Source organism: Halichondria panicea, chromosome 9 (genome assembly GCF_963675165.1).
Source record: "Halichondria panicea chromosome 9, odHalPani1.1, whole genome shotgun sequence".
NCBI lineage: Eukaryota > Metazoa > Porifera > Demospongiae > Suberitida > Halichondriidae > Halichondria > Halichondria panicea.
The window spans coordinates 3965158-3984123 of NC_087385.1; the positions used below are offsets into that span (position 1 = coordinate 3965158).

General features: G+C 42.4%; 4 protein-coding genes and 1 long non-coding RNA gene across 5 annotated transcripts in view; 3 read left to right on the top strand and 2 right to left on the bottom strand.

Moving 5' to 3' along the window:
- Positions 1-18966, bottom strand: part of LOC135342016 (uncharacterized) — a 106480-nt gene that overhangs the window by 71998 nt on the left and 15516 nt on the right. Inside the window, exons 33-34 of the mRNA XM_064538701.1 lie at positions 18832-18921; positions 18651-18740 (exon numbers count right to left, since the gene is read on the bottom strand). Of these exons, the coding sequence (XP_064394771.1) occupies positions 18651-18740; positions 18832-18921 (180 nt within the window). The remainder of the gene's footprint in view (positions 1-18650; positions 18741-18831; positions 18922-18966) is intronic.
- Positions 2324-18966, top strand: part of LOC135342031 (uncharacterized) — a 90738-nt gene continuing 74095 nt past the window's right edge. Inside the window, exon 1 of the mRNA XM_064538719.1 lies at positions 2324-2327. Within this exon, the coding sequence (XP_064394789.1) occupies positions 2326-2327 (2 nt within the window). The 5' untranslated portion in view covers positions 2324-2325. The remainder of the gene's footprint in view (positions 2328-18966) is intronic.
- On the top strand, positions 2477-6549 carry LOC135341214 (uncharacterized). The gene is made up of 5 exons (XM_064537726.1): positions 2477-2714; positions 2817-3002; positions 3488-3702; positions 4290-4589; positions 5063-6549. Exons 1-5 carry the CDS (start codon positions 2477-2479, stop codon positions 6143-6145), a joined length of 2022 nt encoding a protein of 673 aa, XP_064393796.1. The 3' UTR covers positions 6146-6549.
- LOC135342065 (uncharacterized) lies at positions 7556-8430 on the bottom strand. Its single transcript, XR_010396738.1, has 3 exons — positions 8278-8430; positions 7973-8048; positions 7556-7921 (listed from the first exon to the last, which is right to left on the bottom strand). It is a non-coding gene; the product is annotated as an uncharacterized LOC135342065 (long non-coding RNA).
- On the top strand, positions 8746-14006 carry LOC135342057 (serine/threonine-protein phosphatase 5-like). Its single transcript, XM_064538745.1, has 10 exons — positions 8746-8764; positions 9719-9788; positions 10332-10437; positions 10602-10744; positions 10987-11074; positions 11134-11174; positions 11282-11366; positions 12027-12120; positions 12187-12265; positions 13858-14006. Exons 2-10 carry the CDS (start codon positions 9756-9758, stop codon positions 13915-13917), a joined length of 729 nt encoding a protein of 242 aa, XP_064394815.1. The 5' UTR covers positions 8746-8764; positions 9719-9755; the 3' UTR covers positions 13918-14006.

The following is an 18966-nucleotide window of genomic DNA, read 5'->3' on the forward strand; positions in this document are numbered from 1 at the left end:
AACTCTGAAGAGGAGCATATCCAGTCACTTTGTAAAGAGAAGTTTGCTAGACCTAGACTAACACATACTAGGCGTTTGTTTTTGCAGTAGAGAGTCTCACTAGGGTTCTTAGAAGACAGAGCTTACTACCAGGCCTATAGCTAGCTAGCTGCTTTTCACTTTTATTGTGGTAAAAGTGCACCGTCAGCTCAATTATGCCCGCAGATCCACTTAGCGGTTTTGCATATAAGGTCATGCTTTGTAAACATACACGAGATGTGATTCCCCGAGGTAAGACGCTCTGCTCCTGTGTGCTCCTGGTAGTTTAGTCTCATGAATCAGCCGCCGTTCTTTTGAACCACCGTCTGAGCACTCTTGTCATGAAGTCATTTCAAAATGGAATGTTGATTGCTCACAAAACCAATGGAATGTAATTAAATCGTGATCTTACGCCCACACATATTTCCTAATTGTTATACAAATCGCCAAGCGAAGGCATCTCTCTCTACTTGTGTTTTGCTGTGGTGCTAAATCTGTGCCCAAGGACCCCTGCTTGCCTTGCTTATGCTTCGTAGCAGCTTCTATGTATGAAGTGTTTACCATGCGTAATGCATGCGTAATGATTATCCAAATGCGTTGAGCAAAGTGCAGTTCTTTGCTGCCTCCAAGTTCATCACCTGACTGGACTTCTGCAATTTGATTGGTCAAGACGGAATTCCGTCTTGGCACATAAAACGATGACAAGGTGACAACATTACTTTTGCATTCGCTGCAACTCAAGCAAAGCTCTGAGAGACGCTTCTGCTATCTGAATTCAATTCAAAGTCAAATGATGGCTGAAGGCTCAACTCCTGCAATTCTAGGCACGCTCAACTCACTCTTCGCCATTCCACAAGTGCAGGAGCACCTCAACAGTTCTGGCTCAGTTAGTACTCCCAACAGTTTGGGACCAGCTACCAGCACTACCAGCAGTACTGCCGTCTCAACAGTTGCTGTTGCAGCTGGTACAGCTAACCCCACTCAACCTTCTCTCCCTTCCACCTTAGGAACGGCTGTTTCCTTGGAAGGTGAGAAAAATAAATTGTTTTGGTGTTTGTTTTTGGCAAGTGTCAAAAGTTGTGTGCGTACTATAAGTGTTGCTATATATGTGCTTGGCTGAGTGTTGCAAATGGAGCTTCTTCTTTTGCACCATTCAGCTCAGTCACTAGCATGGGAGCAAAAAAGCAAGCCCAGCAGGGACAATCCAGCAAACACCACTGCAGGTGTAGGGTGTTGCAAAAAGAGCTTAGTATTGCACAGCTCAGCTCCAGCCACTAGCAAGTGAGCAAAAAGCAAAAAAACCCAGCATGGGAAAGTCAGCAAAAACACCACTGCAGGTGCAGGGTGTTGCAAAAAGAGCTTAGTATTGCACAGCTCATGCAGTTTCAGTCACTAGCAAGTGAGCAAAAAAGCAAACCCAGCTTGGGAAATTCAGCAAAAACACCACTGCAGGTGCAGGGTGTTGCAAAAAGAGCTTAGTATTGCACAGTTCAGCTCCAGCCACTAGCAAGTGAGCAAAAAGCAAAAAAACCCAGCATGGGAAATTCAGCAAAAACACCACTGCAGGTGCAGGGTGTTGCAAAAAGAGCTTAGTATTGCACAGCTCAGTTTCAGTCACTAGCAAGTGAGCAAAAAAAAGCAAACCCGGCTTGGGAAATTCAGCAAAAAACACCACTGCAGGTGCAGGGTGTTGCAAAAAGAGCTTAGTATTGCACAGCTCAGCTCCAGTCACTAGCAAGTGAGCAAAAAGCAAACACAGCTTGGGAAATTCAGCAAAAACACCATTGCAGGTGTAGGGTGTTGCAAAAGAGCTTAGTATTGCACAGCTCAGCTCCAGTCACTAGCAAGTGAGCCAAACAGAATGCATTATAATTATTACTGGGCAATTAAGCAAAACACCTCTACATGCAGAGGTGTAGGGTGTTACAAAAAGAGCTTAGTATTGCACACATGCAGCTCAGCAGTCATGCATGCACTATATATAGCAAGTGAGCAAATAGTAGCAGTGAGTGTTTCTGGCATTTTCAGCAAAAAGGCGATCAGAGTATTTGTATACTTCGGCAGTGCAAATAATATACAGCTATAGCTGCATAGGTGGAATCGCAAAATGCATGGAGGACATTGGCACTGCAGTCCGCTTCATGTATTAATTCCATTGCAGGCACGATTGCGGGACTAGGGGTGCTACCCCCTTTGCACACAGTCGCATCATTGCTGCCATCCGGTGCCGGGACACAAGGCATGTGCATCCAACCATCAGTCCCACTCATATCTCAACCAGCTTCAGCAATACCCAATGCATCGACAATATGGCGAGCAGCTGAGGCTCAGAGTAACTATCTACCCCAACAGTCTATCAGTCACGAGGGATTGGTAGCAAGTTTATACCTCGGTGATGGGGTTGTGCCCGTACCTGAAAAGCTAATGAAAAAAAATATGGTCTTTGGAATACATCGAAATGAACCAGCTACTACCCGAGGCTTGGGTGCAAGATAGCTATTCAGAATCATCGTCACATTGTTGCCACAATGCAAGTGCGAGCAAGCCTAAGAAGGGAGTTTCTTCTATATTCTCGTGGATACAGTGCTACAGCACTCTGGTGAGCATACTCGCTCACAAATTCCCGTCTAAGGTGCCTCAATTGATGGCCTACCAATCCATCATTGTAAGATGCTACACGGATTACGAAGGAGACGGTTGGTTGGCATATGACAGAGCATATCGGCGGAAAGCGGCATACGAAAAGTGCCTGGACTGGTCGAAGTTAAATGTTGCATTTTATCAATTCTGCCTCGCAGGCAATGCAAAGAGGAACGCGGTTTGCAGAATTTGTTTGAGACACAACCACCAGACAGCCGACTGCAATGAAGCAGATAAAAACTACCTGAGGTCAGGGTATCCCACACCCGATGTGGGATTCAGCAGACCGGTAAATTCAGGGGTGGAGATTTGCAGGCTCTACAATGCAATCGGCGAATCCAAGTGTAAGTATAAAGAATGCAGATTCGCGCATTTATGCAAATTCTGCAAAAAGCCACATCCAGCCTCAAAGTGCCAAGGATCGGGAAAGACTGCAAAACGTAGTAGGCCATTCTAGAGAGACAAACAAGCAAAAAACTGAGAACTCAACGAACTATACTACTATATATACATATCTGAGTGTGCTTAGTCATTAATAATTATTATGCTATAATTATTATTACTCATCTCAGCTGTTTATGCTTATCAGATTGCTCATGGGCCGCTTGCTTTAAATGCGCATGTGGTGAACAGCATTTTGTATTATTATGTGCATGCAATGTCACATTTGCAGCATGCTTGCAGGAAGTCTGTATCCATCAAGGTGGCTCTAAATCAGTTGTTCAGTTCATTTTTGTCTACCCTTGCGGTATGACCTTGAGAGCATTCAGTAGTGATACTGTTTGTTCTCACACTTCCTGACAATGGCTTTCTTATTTGCTTGCTGCAGGCTATCAATACACAGCTGATTTAGTCGCCCTGGAGCAATTCAGGCAGTCTGAGCATACTGCTGTGACATCAGCAGAGCTGAGTCGAATTGTCACACCACTAAATGCTGAGGCCTGGAAAGCCTGTTTGCTGAACCATCCGGATAGGTTGTTTGCTTATTACATCAGCAATGGTGTTCGATGCGGTTTTCGTTTGGGCTACAATCGAGAGTCTAAGGTAATCTCGGCAAAATCAAACATGATCTCAGCTGCTGCACACCCCTCAATTGTAGCAGATTATATTGCAAAAGAGCTTGTTAAGGGTCGTACCATTCCTTGGCACTCATTACCGGCTCAAGTCAGTCGATTTGGGGTAATACCGAAAAAGCATCAGCCAGGCGAATGGCGGTTGATTGTTGATCTCTCAGCACCAGAGGGCAAAAGTGTAAACGACGGTATTCAAAAACAACTTTGATCGCTGCAATATATAAAAGTCACTGACGTTGCAGCTCAGGTTTATAAGGCCGGCAAAGGAGCATTAATAGCAAAAATGGATGTTAAAAGTGCGTTTAGAACAATTCCAGTGCATCCAGATGATCGGCTACTACTCGGCACTTTTTGGGAACGACAATATTACGTGGATACAGTCCTTCCTTTTGGCCTCCGATCGGCTCCCAAGATATTCAATGCAGTGGCTGATGCTCTGCAGTGGATCGTGAAGCAAAACGGTGTCACGTATCTTGAGCATTACTTGGATGACTTTATAACAATTGGGGGAGAAGATATACGGAGGAGTGTGCAGACAATTTGTCAATGCTGCTGCAGATGTGTGCCACTCTGGGCATTCCGGTAGCACCCGAAAAGACAGTCACTCCTACGCCAATTATTACATTCTTAGGCATTGAGATAGACTCGATTGCCCAGCAACTTCGCCTCCCGGCAGAGAAAATGGCACGAATATTAAAGATGCTACGTTCGTGGTCTAGCAAAAAGAATGCAACGAAAAAAGATCTACAGTCTTTGGCTGGTACACTGGAGGACGCAGCTCGTATCATAAAGCCAGGAAAGGCATTTTTGAGGCGTATCTACACGGCTGTAGGGGGTTTATCCAAGCCTCATCATCACGTACGTCTAAACGAGGCAGTTCGATCCGATTTAGCTTGGTGGTTAGCATTTATGGAGAAATGGAATGGCATCACCCTGTTCTCTACCTGTTGCACAACAATTCCGTCGGCGATTGTTACGTCGGATGCTTCGGGTTCCTGGGGCTGTGGTGCATATACCAGGCATCACTGGTTTCAGATCCCATGGGCTCTATTTGAAAGTTATGCCGCTGAAAATATCGCAACCAAAGAAATGCTCCCCATTATAGTTGCAGCAGCTTTGTGGGGTAGTTGTTGGCAAGGGGACAAGGTCCTCTTTCGGTGTGACAATATGGCAGTAGTCGCAGCACTTTCAAAACGGTTTTGCAAGGACAGACAGATGATGCATTTGCTCTGTTGTTTGCATTTTTTCGAAGCTTACTACAGGTTCAATCTTATTTCTGAACATATTTGTGGTATCGATAATGATTTAGCTGATGATCTGTCACGTGACAATCTCTCTGCTTTCTTACAGAAGTCCAACCTCTCGGCAACAGCGGTATCGGCAATACCTTTCGAGTTGTTAGAAATGTTGATGGGCTCCAGGCCAGATTGGATGTCACAACATTGGAGGCGGATGTTCAACGCTACTTTGAACAAGGTTTAGCTCAGTCCACCCAAAAAACTTACAAAAGTGGAATTAAAAAGTTTTATGAGTTTTGTGCTAGGTTACCCCCTCAGTTTGTGTCACTCCCTATTACTCAATCTATGCTTTGCTTATATGTATCATATTTAGCTCGCAGTGGTCTATCATATTCCACTATCAATTCTTACCTCTCGGCATTGCGTCACCTGCATATCCTTCATAATTTTCCCGAACCTCAGCAAGCGGCTTGGCAAAAATTCATGCTAGTCAAGAGAGGCATTAGAAAAGAGAAAGCAATCTCTCACCCCCAAAAACCTAGGCTGCCTATTACCCCAGACATTTTGAGGCAGATAAAAGCACTATGGTCTGTTGAACCAATACAACCAGATACAGTCATGCTTTGGGCTGCGAGCTGTTTGTGCTTTTTCGGTTTCTTCAGGTTGGGAGAAATTACTTGCTCGTCTGCCAATGCAGTCAATCACAAGGACCTGCTCCTTGCTGATTTGGCAGTTGATAGCCATGCTGGCCCGACCTACATCTCTGTCACCTTGAAGCAGTCCAAGACAGACCAATTCCGGAGAGGTGCGCTTGTGATAATTGGCAGAACAGATGACGATTTATGCCCTGTAGCAGCCCTCTTACAATACATCTCGGTTCGAGGTACACATTCAGGCCCCTTGTTTATTTACGCCGATGGGAAGTTCCTGACAAAACAGAGCTTTGTTCCACGCATCAGGGAAGCCTTATCGGCACTCGGCTTGAATAATACTCACTACGCTGGCCACAGTTTTCGTATCGGGGCAGCTTCAACCGCTGCCAAAGCGAATATTGAAGATTCAATGATAAAAACGTTAGGAAGATGGGAAAGCAGTGCCTTCCTGACGTACATTCGTACTCCACCAGCTCTGATAGCAAGGATGGCAAAAACACTATCATCCCCTACCACGGACTAGATCTAAGTCACGTTTTATTTATTCATTTAATCACACTTATTTTTGTTGGAGGAATGGTACCGTATTCACGGTACGGTGGACTCACGTTGTCTATAATGATTAGATTTACACAACTTTGGCATTCCTTATCACAAAAAGACGTTATTGACCGACTGAGTTAGCTAATGCTTAACATGCTAGCAGTGCGATTCTCAGTCAGTCAGGGTAGTGTGACGTTTAACTAGCCTCGAGGCTCAGCCGCTTTAAAATAAGTCGTGACTCGAGGCTAGGCTTTTGTGCCTTGCATGATGTTGTGTATTTGAGTCTAGTGCTCAGCTTTCCTCCAATACTCTTCAAGCTTAGCCCTAGAGGGCGGGCAATCAAGCTAAACCAGCACATTCAACAGGATGTAGACCGTAGATTAATCTGAGACTCCATGCTTCTTTGCTGTGATCCTAATCCACAGTGCATATATTTATAGTACCACTACCTGTTCTCAAATGTTTCAGCATGCCTCCAGTCTGGTTTAGTTTTATTGCTCCTGAGTTGCTGTGCAAGTCATGCATGATGATGATAACAACATCACTATAATTATGCACTGCATTATATCAGTCTTCTGGTTTCTTTATAATCATGTCACCAGCCGAGGGTTTGCACTTTAGTGCTCTAGTTTGTTTGTTTGTAATGTGTGAGTCTACTCACCTGCATGCCATGGCACTGCGTTTACAGCATGGATAGCCTTCATACAACAAGTTATTAATTTTAATAGTGGCAGAATTTCATGTTAAATCTTCGTTGTCAAATAAAAACGAGCAAAAGCTAAGAAGCTTGTGACTGGGTCTGCTTACCTGGATGCTCTAGCACTGCGTTTACAGCATGGGTAGCCTCCACACAACAAGTCAGTACTTCTAATAGTGGCAGCTTTCGGTGTTAAAGCTTCTTTGTCTAATAAAAGCGAGCAAAATGTAGCTTGAACAGAACTTGCACATGCGTTACTTATAACTGAAGTGATCCTGTACCAGGTCCAGAAACAATGGAACAGGGTCACTAAAATAGAAAGCTGTATATACCAGGAACAATATTGGAACAGGGTCACTAAACCAGAAAGCTTGCTTTAGCTGACTGGGATCCATGCAGGACCTGGAGCCATACTTCTCTGAGACTCCATGCTTCTTTGTTGTGATCCTAATCCACAGTGTATATATTTATAGTACTACTACCTGTTCTCAAATGTTTCAGCATGCCTCCAGTCTGGTTTAGTTTTATTGCTCCTGAGTTGCTGTGCAAGTCATGCATGATGATGATAACAACATCACTATATGCACTGCATTATATCAGTCTTCTGGTTTCTTTATAATCATGTCACCAGCCGAGGGTTTGCACTTTAGTGCTCTAGTTATAACGGTTAGGCGAACAACTAGGCCTGGTACTAGTTGTCTGCGCATGTGTCAAATTTTCATTGTATTTGTGGTCGGCAAAAATATTTAATAAATCAATAATAGAAATTTGTACACAGAAAATGCACAGAGTGAGTACACAAAAGATGCACATAGCCTATAGGGAGCTGCTTCACAAGGGCCTGGGGAGTTGCCAGTTGTGCTGCAGCACGATTACAGTGACCCAGGGCAACTTCAAGATGATTGAATGCCTTCAAATTACGTTTCAAAACGATTTAGCAGGCTGCTGGACTTCTCTGATTCTAGGCTCCAACTCGTAACTCAGTTAAACTTTGCTTGAGAAACGTTGATGACTCTGAGCTACCCAGCAACGCTCGAACGAGCAGGTCATACTCCAGTCCTGTAAGTATAGGACAATATTAAAAGAAACCAAACACGGTTAAACCCTTACCTCAAACTGTCCAGTCTCGTCCGTTAGTATAGCCAAGAGGAACAATGTTGGGATAGCTGGATAGTAGCCATTGCTCCTGCACAGAGAAGTAGACATTCAAAATACGTGTAGATCTATACATTTAAATTTCTCGTATTAAACGGGTTATAGTGTCATTGTCGACGAGCTGATGATGGCAGCACCAAGTTCTTTAGCTCACACTCTTCACTTGATCCACCATATTAATGATGATACTATAGTCTACCTAGATCTTACCAAACATGAACAAGGCTTGATAGCATAGGGCCCACACAAAAATATCTGACCTTAACAAGCTTGACAAAGCTTTATACCTCTTCCCTTGTTGTTCAGTCTTCAGAATAATGTTTTCTAAGCTTCAGAGAAGAGAGAAGCTTCAGCTAAGAGCCATTCCAATCGATTCCAATAATGATAAAACGGGAACTTTATCCTTTTCTTTTAGTGCCTTTAATTTGAGGTCACGCGATATTTAACTTTTTTGTAAAGCTGCCAATTTCCAAGCGCGAGGGCCTGAGAAACTACAAATTGACTTTGCATGGCCTTAATAGCACCCTGAAGTATTTTGTTTTGGGACGGATGTGCTAAAAACGATATTGTGTCTCTTAGTATAGTATTGAGATAAATAAAGTTCGTACATATTTCTCTGCCACAGCTGTTGACAGTGGGTACGCGGGTCCAAGACTGGATGGAGAGATCACTGCGGGTTCAGTCATGCGTGAGCTGCTGGACTGGATGAGAAACCAAAAGATACTACACAGAAAGTATGCCTTCAAGGTACAGTGTGTATTGTGTGTATGGCTGGAGAAAGTAATGTAATGGTAGTTGGACAGATCAGAGATAAAGTAAGGAAAGGGATTGGCAACGGTCGAAAAAATGTGACTATCCTTGATGCGCTACGTCATCGACTTTTTTTCATCTTTTGTAGCCTCCATTTATAGCTAAAAGTAAAAAAACATGCCTAAGAATATCAAAATCAAGAATTTATGCAGCCTAGTTGATCAACAGAGACACAACAAAACAAGATATGTAGGTAAAACATCATAGGCTTACAGCAGTGCTTCTTAAAAGGGGCACAAACTAATATAACACTTTCTCGTCTTTTACAGCCTCCATTTTAGCATTTTTGGTAAAAAACATACAAAAGAGATTTAACCAAGGAAATGTATGCAGGCCAGTTCGTCAACATAGACACAAATAAGCAGGATCTGTAGGCAAAACATCATTTGGCTACGGCAGTGCTTCTTAAAAGGGGGCACAGACCAATAATAACTAGTTTTCAAGCTCTAGAGCACCACAGTCAATTCTTCCACTCTTGGACTTCACTTTAAATAAAGCACAGGACACGTGTAGCCTTACTATACGCAATTCTAAAGTCTCATGAGACTAATAACTAACTAAAAGTAATATTACTTCATTTCGCGGGCGTTGTGCCGGGAAATAATGCGCATCAAGGATGGTTGAGAGGAAGTCAATATGAATCAATGTGAAATGATCACGTGAGTTACTCCCGTTGCCAATCCCTCTATTACTCTATCTCTGGACAGATATCCATAGTTATTATCCAAGTTGTAATCGGCAAATTATTCTGTAGATTATTTTGGAAGTGAAACAATTTTCCAGACTCTACCCTCACTGGTGGATGTGACTATACCCGAGGCAAAGTACCCATTGTGTTTTGTAAATCTCCAAACGTTACTAGCAAATTATGTTCTTGTTCTGTTCACACAGTGCAACACGTTTACAGTTTACGATCTGTTAAAACTAAATGGCCTTCCATCGATCCCAAGACAACCCTTATGTATCCTCGAAAGTACATGTACCAGCTTCGCATACCGTATTTACTTGATTAAACGCCCGGGCATTTATTTTCTAGCAGCATCTGTAGAGGGGGCGTTTAAATGAGATGGGCGCTTATTCGAAACGGGCGTTTATTGTTTTGTCTACTTCAAACTCTTTTTGGCTGCTGCTACAGCTCTCAGCTTCAATCTTGAGCCGTAGGAGTGGTGTTTCTCCCTCTGTGTCCTCTATGCCATCATAAATAGTATCTATTTATTCTATGCTGCCCTTGTTTCAGCTGGTTCCACGGGCGATTATTTAAGAGGGGCGTTTATTGACAAAGACAGCTTTTACCATGGGCGTTTAAACGAGATGGGCGTTTAATCAAGTAAATATATACGGTACATGTATTTGTAGGCAGCTGTAGTGAAACACTTGTATCAGCTAGTGTATTTGAATACTTGTTCCTTTTTTTTAGTCAACTAAATCGAGTAGTAACCTGTTAAGCCATTGAGTATGCATTTACTGCCATCAACCGAGTATTTTGACCCTTGACCTTGAGTAGCTATTCAATGGAGACTTTGTGGACAGAGGCTCGTTCTCGGTGGAAGTCGTTTTGACACTGTTTGGGTTCAAGGCCCTCTATCCTAACCACTTCCATTTGTCCAGAGGTGAGTTCAGTGAGCTGATGTACTAATTTTTACTGTGAAGACACTCTTTGCTAATGATAATTTCTGTAAAGCACCTCTTGGCATGCTATGTACATGTATGTATGATTATTATGTGTTAGTATAAGCTTGATGTATTTTACCCTCTCCAACCCTCTGTAACCCAGGCAACCACGAGAGTGAAACGATGAACAAAATGTACGGGTTTGAGGGAGAGGTGAAGGAGAAATATAGCTCACAAATGGTCGAACTTTTCACTGAAGTCTTCAACTACTTGCCCCTGGCTCACATCATAGGTGGCAAGATCCTGGTGAGGTTGTACATGTACAGTACGTACGCATACTACATGTAGTTACTACATGTACACGTTACATGCATGCAGCATTGTCTCCGTTCTCATCCATACATGAAAATTCCATGCACAAATTGTATGTACTGAACTCTTTAGAACTCGGAATAACATTCAAATTTACCAGCACAGATGTTCGATACCCACAGTTACTTATCCTAATTCTGGTTTATGTAATCTACAGTATACCACCTTACACACAGGTGACTCATGGTGGGCTCTTCAAGGACGATGATGTGTTACTAGATGACATCAGAAAGGTGGACAGAGACAGACAACCTCCGGAAGATGGTATACACCTAATTTGGCTTGTTAATATGAATGCCTCAAACTTGTCATGCCTTTTGCAGGTATAATGTGCAATCTTCTCTGGTCTGATCCACAAATGCTGGTGTGTATATGACTTTTAATACATTACATTTCATTAAACGTTATACATGTACTAGCGTGTGTGTGTGAGTTGCTACCAAAACCACATTTCCCCTCTCATATGTACAGAATGGACGGTCCCCTAGTAAGAGAGGAGTGGGTACTCAGTTCGGGCCCAATGTCACAGAAGATTTCCTCTCAAGAAATGGACTAGGTGAGGAGAGTCAGTGTTGGCAACTAGTATTTGAGAATGGGCGTTCTCCATGTACGTTTAAACTGCATGTAAACTTATACAATATAGACAGTGAGAAAGCAAGAAAGCGCAACAACTAATACTTATTACGGAATGGGTTCTATTTATCAGAAACTTCTAATTACCCCAGACAGTTTTCTGAGCATTTTTCTTTTTGTATAAAACCAGGACATCATTTACTCGAGACGGCATGCAACAGCTTGCGAGCAAAAACTAAAGGGGGACCCGGAGGTAAAAAAGTACAGTAATATACAAATAAATGTACTGTACAGTACATAGTATTAGTATTTCCGGTTTGTTTTTGCTCGAATGTAGGGTTGATAGTCAGTTGCATGCCCTCTCTCTTTTTATACGCCCTTGGTACTATTAAACGTACACATGTACAATGTAGCTGATTCGCTGCAGCCACATTCCTGTTATTTTATTCCAGAAATCTCACGTGCGCTGTAATAGCTCATTATACCTGGACAATTTATGGTATATTAGAACATGTACTGTATGGACCTACGTGTACCCACCCTGTGCAGCATGCACTTATAGTTCTAAAGTTAAATTAGGTGGCAACAAAAATTCATTGAGCTCTTGGTGGCCAGCATAATTATATTATGTGCACTGTTTCAGAGCTGGTAATTCGCAGTCATGAGGTGAAACCAGAAGGATATGAAGTCAGTCACAATGGAAAGTGCATCACAGTGTTTTCAGCACCCAACTATTGGTACGCAAGTTACTCTAACTTAAAGAATTATTCGTTTTAATCCCTCCTCGTTTCTCCACCGTACAGTGACCAAATGGGCAACAAAGGAGCGTTCATCACACTGACTAAAGACCTGAAACCAGAATTTACAGTCTACGAGGCAGTGGTGAGTCTTGCAAGTAATTTGTATGTACAGGTCATTATTAATTCATACATGCATATGAAATGTCATACTGTCTACAGTGGTTTTCCTTACCTTTGCAGGCTATACTGCAAGAGCACTGCAACCACAATGTAGTAAATATAGTATTTTGGTTGGCTTCTGTTATGATTGTTAGTAACAAGCCAACAAAATTACTTGCTATGGCCTGCAAAATGCAAACTGTAACTGGTTTTAATTTGGCAATTTCAAAACTGCCAAATTAGTGGACCTAATTGCTGTAGTAGCCTAAGACGTCAAATTAAAAATCGCCAAATAATTATAATAGCCGCTAAATGTTCCAGGTGTCTCATATTTTGTCTGACTGAAGTGATGGTAGCTCTGATGGTAGCTCAGCTAACTTGTTGCTTGGTTCATTGTGGCAAAATGATATAAGCTAAAACTTGTATGTATAGCTATAGGGAGCGGAGGGCCTGTATTTACTAGGCTCAAAATTGGATATTTCCGAAAGCAGCTTGTTGACCTCAAGCATTATATAGAAGGAGTGCTGTGAAAGTAGTGCTGTGAAAGTAGAGTAGTAACCCCTTGAGTTGTGTGAAAAGTCTGCAATAGCCAGTATTTTACCCATCATTGATTTTTGTGATGTGTGGGTGGACTAAAATAACACAGACAGGTAATCACTACATTGTGGTTGCAGTGCTCTTGGAGTATAGCCTGCAAAGGTATGGAAAACCACTGTATCGGGTTCGAATGCAAGGTTCTTTGATTGTGAATTGCGAGTTTTTCAAAAGCAATTCGCAATAGTTAGAAACACCATAATTTATGTCGGCTTCTACAGTATCATTCTAAACCAGATCTACAGTAACATACGTATACTTATAGAAGGGCTTCTGGCAGTGTACGTACATGCAGCCTTGAAAGTTTGTGCGAACAGATGATGTAGCCTTCTCTGTGAGCCATAACTTGAGAAAGACTTTAGTTGGCCAATCCAAGATAATATGGCTAAAAGTCTATAGAAACTGTTAGTTTTTGTCGTATTGCAACTGTTGAGCGGTTACAGCTGGAATACACACACACACACACACACACACAGTCAGCTTTACCATATTCCTCCTGCGGCCTCAAGGGGAATGCTAAAAGCCTTAGCAAAGTTGTAGTGAGTGGCCCCTCTATAAACTTGAATTTAAGCCTTTTGACAACAAGTGAGTGGCCCCTCTATAAACTGCAATTCTCTTGAATTTGAGCCTTTTGACAACAAATGAGCTTCTGTCTCATTAGCTCGTACTTGTTATCAAACTTCCCTTAGCCTTGCCAGCAGATGGAGATGGTGGATATGGCGTATGGGAACGCCATTGCCTTAGTTTAGCTGTATATCCAGTAGAAAAGTTAATGTCTTGCTCACCAGCAAATGATCGTTAGCGATCGGCACACTAAAAAATCTGAACTGACTGCGAGACAACGGATATCCGATCGCTGAGCCTCTCTGCTCGCCCCAATAATGTTTGAAGCATACAAATTGCAGAAACCATTCCTTTTAAATGTTTCCTCCTCCCAGCTAAAAATCCTATAATTATGAAAGACTATTCTATCCCATACAGCCTCACCCCAAGGTCAAAGCGATGCAGTACGCAAGTCCACTGTTTGGACTACTGTCATGAATTACTAGTGGTCTCATTGAATTTTTATGTTTTATAACTACAAACTTATGTTATACAAAATCTTTATTGAATATAAAAACCAAATTGAATGTTGACTGCTATAGACTACTCGTTCATTCTGCATAGCTCCTCCTACTACCACAGCTGCTTCCCCGACTGTGATGTGACCCCACCGAACCAGCACGTGAGGAAGACCTCTCGTATTGTTTGTAGGAAAACAACTCTTCGGAAGGTTTCTGGTCAGCATGTGTGTAATCCTATAGAATACAAAATATAAGAGACATTAAATCCCAGATACAATGAACCACTCAGTGGCGGATCAAGGATTTTTGTCAGGGGGGTTCCAGCGGCAATTAAGACAGGGCTCAAGCGGGGCAGACTCCGCGTCATCACTTCTATGACTGCTCAGCATACACATTAAAACATCAGATTTGCCTAAAAAAGCTCAGCACTCCTTAGAGACAGTCAGTGCTGGAGGGGAGGTTTAGAGCTGCGCAAACAGAGCTTCGCAGGAGAACTAAAAGTAAGTGATAAGTGAATATGAAAGCTCCCACTCAATTATGTCTATGGATCAACCCAGAGGAGGTACGACAGGCGCGGTGCAGCTCAGGCAATTAACAATAATTATCTGCCCACGTCGTATGTTTTTACTGAGAGTAATCAGAGGCTAATTGCTTGAGCTGCACCGTGCCTGTCAGACTTCCTCTGGGATCAACCACTGTAAGGTCAGGGGTAGCCTAGATTCCAAGCCACATTGAAGATGGGCCTGGTATTGACTGTTTGCGCATGCACTACCTATTATCCAGAAACTGGGTAATTTGGATAACATCGTATAATGCTCAGTAAAACAATGACATCACAGCGAACGGAAGTGGATTGAAGAAAGTAATTCAATTGTGAAGGTTTCTAGCCTATCTGATAGCATTCTAATAGCTACCCTTAGCCTGTTATGTTAACAAAAGACTCACAAGCCCTGCAATCGTGTGGATGACAATCGTCTGAACGGAGTGAAGGCTGGCAATAGCCTCTACACAGGCTCTCCTTTTTCTGTTCTTTATCACAATCGTTCAATAAGATAAAATACTGTATTAATTGGAGGAATAAAGAAAGAATAGACGTAGAGTTAGGAAAAAGGAGAGCCTGTATCGGGAAGTCGTGTGAGGGTAGAAGGGTGAAAATGAGCGTGGGCATGCTGAGCTAGAGATGTTAGACTGCCCACGCAGATATCTATGACTAATAAAACTTTGCCTGCAGCAAACTGGACATGGACTTGGAACTGGAAGTTTGCAAGCACTATAGCTAGCTATACCTTAGGCTTAGCTAGATGAACTACTAGTTATGTGTTCAGATTCTATCAGACTATCACCTTTTCTTGTGTCTTTCTACATGCTATTATATAGTCTACTGATAGTATAGATCATTATCATATAGCAGGTAGCTACTGCCACCAGAGCTGGCCACGCTGGTTCTCTGATCTGACTTGCAGCACAGCTTGGTGGTTGTCTCAAGTACAGTCTTATTAACTTTAAATGCATGGGCTACATATCGCCCACGTTCATAAAAATCCTTGTGGATCACGCGATTTTCCAAACCAGGCCTTACTTTTTCTTATTAACTGTACGCCCATTTCTTTCTTTGTTGCCTCACTATGTCTTATGATTTATGGATGAACAGTGACAACAGCAAGAAAAAGTAAGGCCTGGGATCGAGGCTAGGCTAACAATAGCCTATATAGCTATATGGATGTATATGGACAGGCTACACCCATCTGCTACTAACCTTTGTGAAAGTCTACATGTAGACTCTATCAGAAAGAAATAGAGTAAGTCGCCGAACTCCGTCAGACATCAAAGTGCATCAGGTAAAAGGGCGTGTAACGCACAAACAAAACAAGACTGATTCAAACTAATTACACACACTAACAGATGGCCATGGGCCTATTATCCAGCGAAAACTTGGATAGGCAAAGTCGCCATCCATGTCCAGTCCGAGCAGTGATCACTTGAAAAAAACTACCGAATAATTCGATTTTCGTCAGAACGTACCGATCCCCGTTTTTGCCAAACTACACAGCTAGAGCTAACTGATACAAGCTAAGTACAATCTAGATAGAGTGGAGCAATTCCCAGAATCAGGCGACCCTGCAAAGCGGAGCTACACTTGTTTCTTTGTGAGGGTTGTAAAGTGCTGAGTCAGCAATATTCTAGCTATAAGCGCTAATATGAACGCCTATAGTTATAAGCGCTATATATAAGCGCTTATAGCTAGAATATTGCTGACTAAGCACTTTACAACCCTCACAAAGAAACAAGTGTAGCTTGTGACTGGATTAACGAGAGTCTACTGTAATAGGCATAATAGGAAAAAAGCATAATTTGTCAAGGCCTAGTGCTGATGCCTCAGTGGAAGTGATAACATCAAGGGCGTATATATAAAAAGAAGAGGGCATGCAACAGCGGGCAGTGGAATTACTGGAAAAGTACAGTAATACAGTAGACTCTCGTTTATCCGGTTACCCTTGGAACAGTGCAGCTTGGCTGGAATAGCTGTATTTCAGGAAATAGCTGCGACTTAAAAACAAATCTAATGACTAATTTTGCGGCTCTTATCTCCTCGAGACAATAAATGATAATGTACGTATCATTCTGAGTTATCTGCTCTCTATTTAAGTTTAGAAAATGCTTGTCAAATGGTGCATCTGATTGGTTACTGAGGTCCCTTATTTGTGTTCTGCAGTACTGCTTTGCAGCTTTTATCTCACTCTTGCAGCTACCAATAGCTAGTGCTCTAGTGCAGAGCTAATTATTAAGTAGAATAGCAACTTTCTATTAGCAGTTTTTGCTATGCATGATTCTCAAGAGACGAAAATGGCCTTCAATGTTATGTAGACTTAGCCAGAGCGAAGCTTTAACGTTGCTTGAGACTTGTGGTTGCAAAGTCTTCTTTGTGTTAGCTTAGCTTGCTAGCACTATTCTAAATCAGTTATAGGCCTTATCCAACGGTCACTATGGGATTCAGTCTATAACTATTATGTAATCCAATTTTATCTGCCAAACCACACCCAAAACGTCATCTGGCTGTACTACCGTATAGCGGGTAATTTTCGTGGGGTAAAATATTCGTTATTTTCGTGGGTATGCTGACCTCCACGAAATTTTATCGTAGGCGTGGCTTATCTGAACGTAGGAATGCCGTGCAGCCACGAGACTAAACGAAATTTTTACTCACGAAAACTACCGTTTCTCGAGTTGAACGAATTTTTTTTACCCCACGAAACTTACCCGCTATACGGTAATGAAAATTACATTGAAAACCTAGTTTTGGGCAGCCAGCACTGGTTAGATATTTAAAACATCCCAAGACACCGAGTTTTTTTGATCCTCGCTGCCTTCAAGTCCTCATTCTGAGGATAGTATTCCTGGCCAGTATACGGAATAGCGAGTGGCCGTACTTCAGGGTGAGTTTTTGTGCAGTAAACATCTAGCTTCTAGCTAGCAATCCATGCCAAACCAAATGGCCGGTATATCGAGGTGGCCGTACTTCAGAGAGCTGGAATAGCGAGAGTCTACTGTATCTAAAAATAGATTATAGTACAACTAGATCAAATGCAGTTTTTGCTCGCACGTTGGACTAAATAGTGAGTTGCATGCCCTCTTCGCCCTTGATAACATAAAGGTACCTGCTATTAGCAATGTAGCTTACACATATCATGATAAAAATGTTTGCATATTAAATTTGCAGCACGGGAAACTCAAAGAGTGGGAAATGATCGACATGATTGTTGTTACACACGATCGATTGCCAAAAGCCCAGGTTTAAAGCAGCAGACAGCAGAGCCTTGCAGCTCTCTTCTCACTCTTCAGCTACCAATAGCTACCGTTCTAGTGCAGAGCTAACTACTAAGTAGAGTAGCAACACTCCATGGACAAGTTTTTCTACGCACTTTTCTACAATGACATTCCAAGTAAGCAAAACTATATAGGCAGTCTATACAGACACAGACACACACTACCGTATGTCTCGCTTGCGCATACGCACCGAGGCATAATAATAAGTCAAATGGCACAAAGCTAGAGATCACGTGACAGCTCCCAGCCAAAATCATGCGTTTTAATGCAGGTGCACTCAGATGGACTATTTGTTATGTAATGCATTCGGCTTCGCCTCGTGCACCACATTAACCTCAAGTCCATCTTTGGCTCACAGATAATCTTGGCTAGAATAATACTAAAACACTTAAACATACTTCAGCTACAATCGGAGTGGCCACGAGCAGTAGTAGCCATATGATTACATACAGAAAGTAAAGAAATTTGGGCGAGGACCACAACCAGCTAGGCGACACTCACCATATGAAGCTGGTTCACATCTGCCCCCTTGTCAATGAACAATAGTGCCGTCTCAGTGTGGCCTCCCTTAAAGGCAGCTGCTAAGAATGGGGATTCCCCATACTGAAAAAAAATTTAGTACGTACTTTGCATTATTGTTAGTCATCATACCGACGATCAGTGACTTGTTTATGAGCTAGCTAGGTGACACCTACCTCATCAAGCTGGTTCACATCTGTTCCCCTGTCAATCAACAACTTTGCAGTCTCAGTGTGACCTCCCTCACAGGCAGCCAGGAGTGGGGATTTCCCAAACTGTAAAAACATTTGGTATGTATCTTACATTACCGTTAGGAACTATAGAAAGTCAGTGACTTGTTTTATGAGCTAGCTAGGTGACACTTACCTCATTTACATCTGCTCCCCTGTCAATTAACAACTTTGCGGTCTCAGTGTGACCTCCCTCACAGGCAGCCAGGAGTGGGGATTTCCCAAACTGTAAAAACATTTGGTATGTATCTTACATTACCGTTAGGAACTATAGAAAGTCAGTGACTTGTTTTATGAGCTAGCTAGGTGACACTTACCTCATTTACATCTGCTCCCCTGTCAATTAACAACTTTGCGGTCTCAGTGTGACCTCCCTCACAGGCAGCCAGGAGTGGGGATTTCCCTAACTGTAAAAACATTTGGTACATATCTTACATTACTGTTAGGAACTA

Coding starts and splice junctions, on each gene's coding strand:
- LOC135341214 (XM_064537726.1), top strand. CDS start 2,477: ATGAACCAGCTACTACCCGAGGCTTGGGTGCAAGATAGCTATTCAGAA. Junction 3,003..3,487: donor TGCAATCGGCGAATCCAAGT/GTAAGTATAAAG, acceptor TGCTTGCTGCAG/GCTATCAATACACAGCTGAT. Junction 4,590..5,062: donor TATCCAAGCCTCATCATCAC/GTACGTCTAAAC, acceptor GTCACGTGACAA/TCTCTCTGCTTTCTTACAGA.
- LOC135342057 (XM_064538745.1), top strand. CDS start 9,756: ATGGCCTTCCATCGATCCCAAGACAACCCTTAT. Junction 10,438..10,601: donor CCACTTCCATTTGTCCAGAG/GTGAGTTCAGTG, acceptor TCTGTAACCCAG/GCAACCACGAGAGTGAAACG. Junction 11,175..11,281: donor GGTCTGATCCACAAATGCTG/GTGTGTATATGA, acceptor TCATATGTACAG/AATGGACGGTCCCCTAGTAA.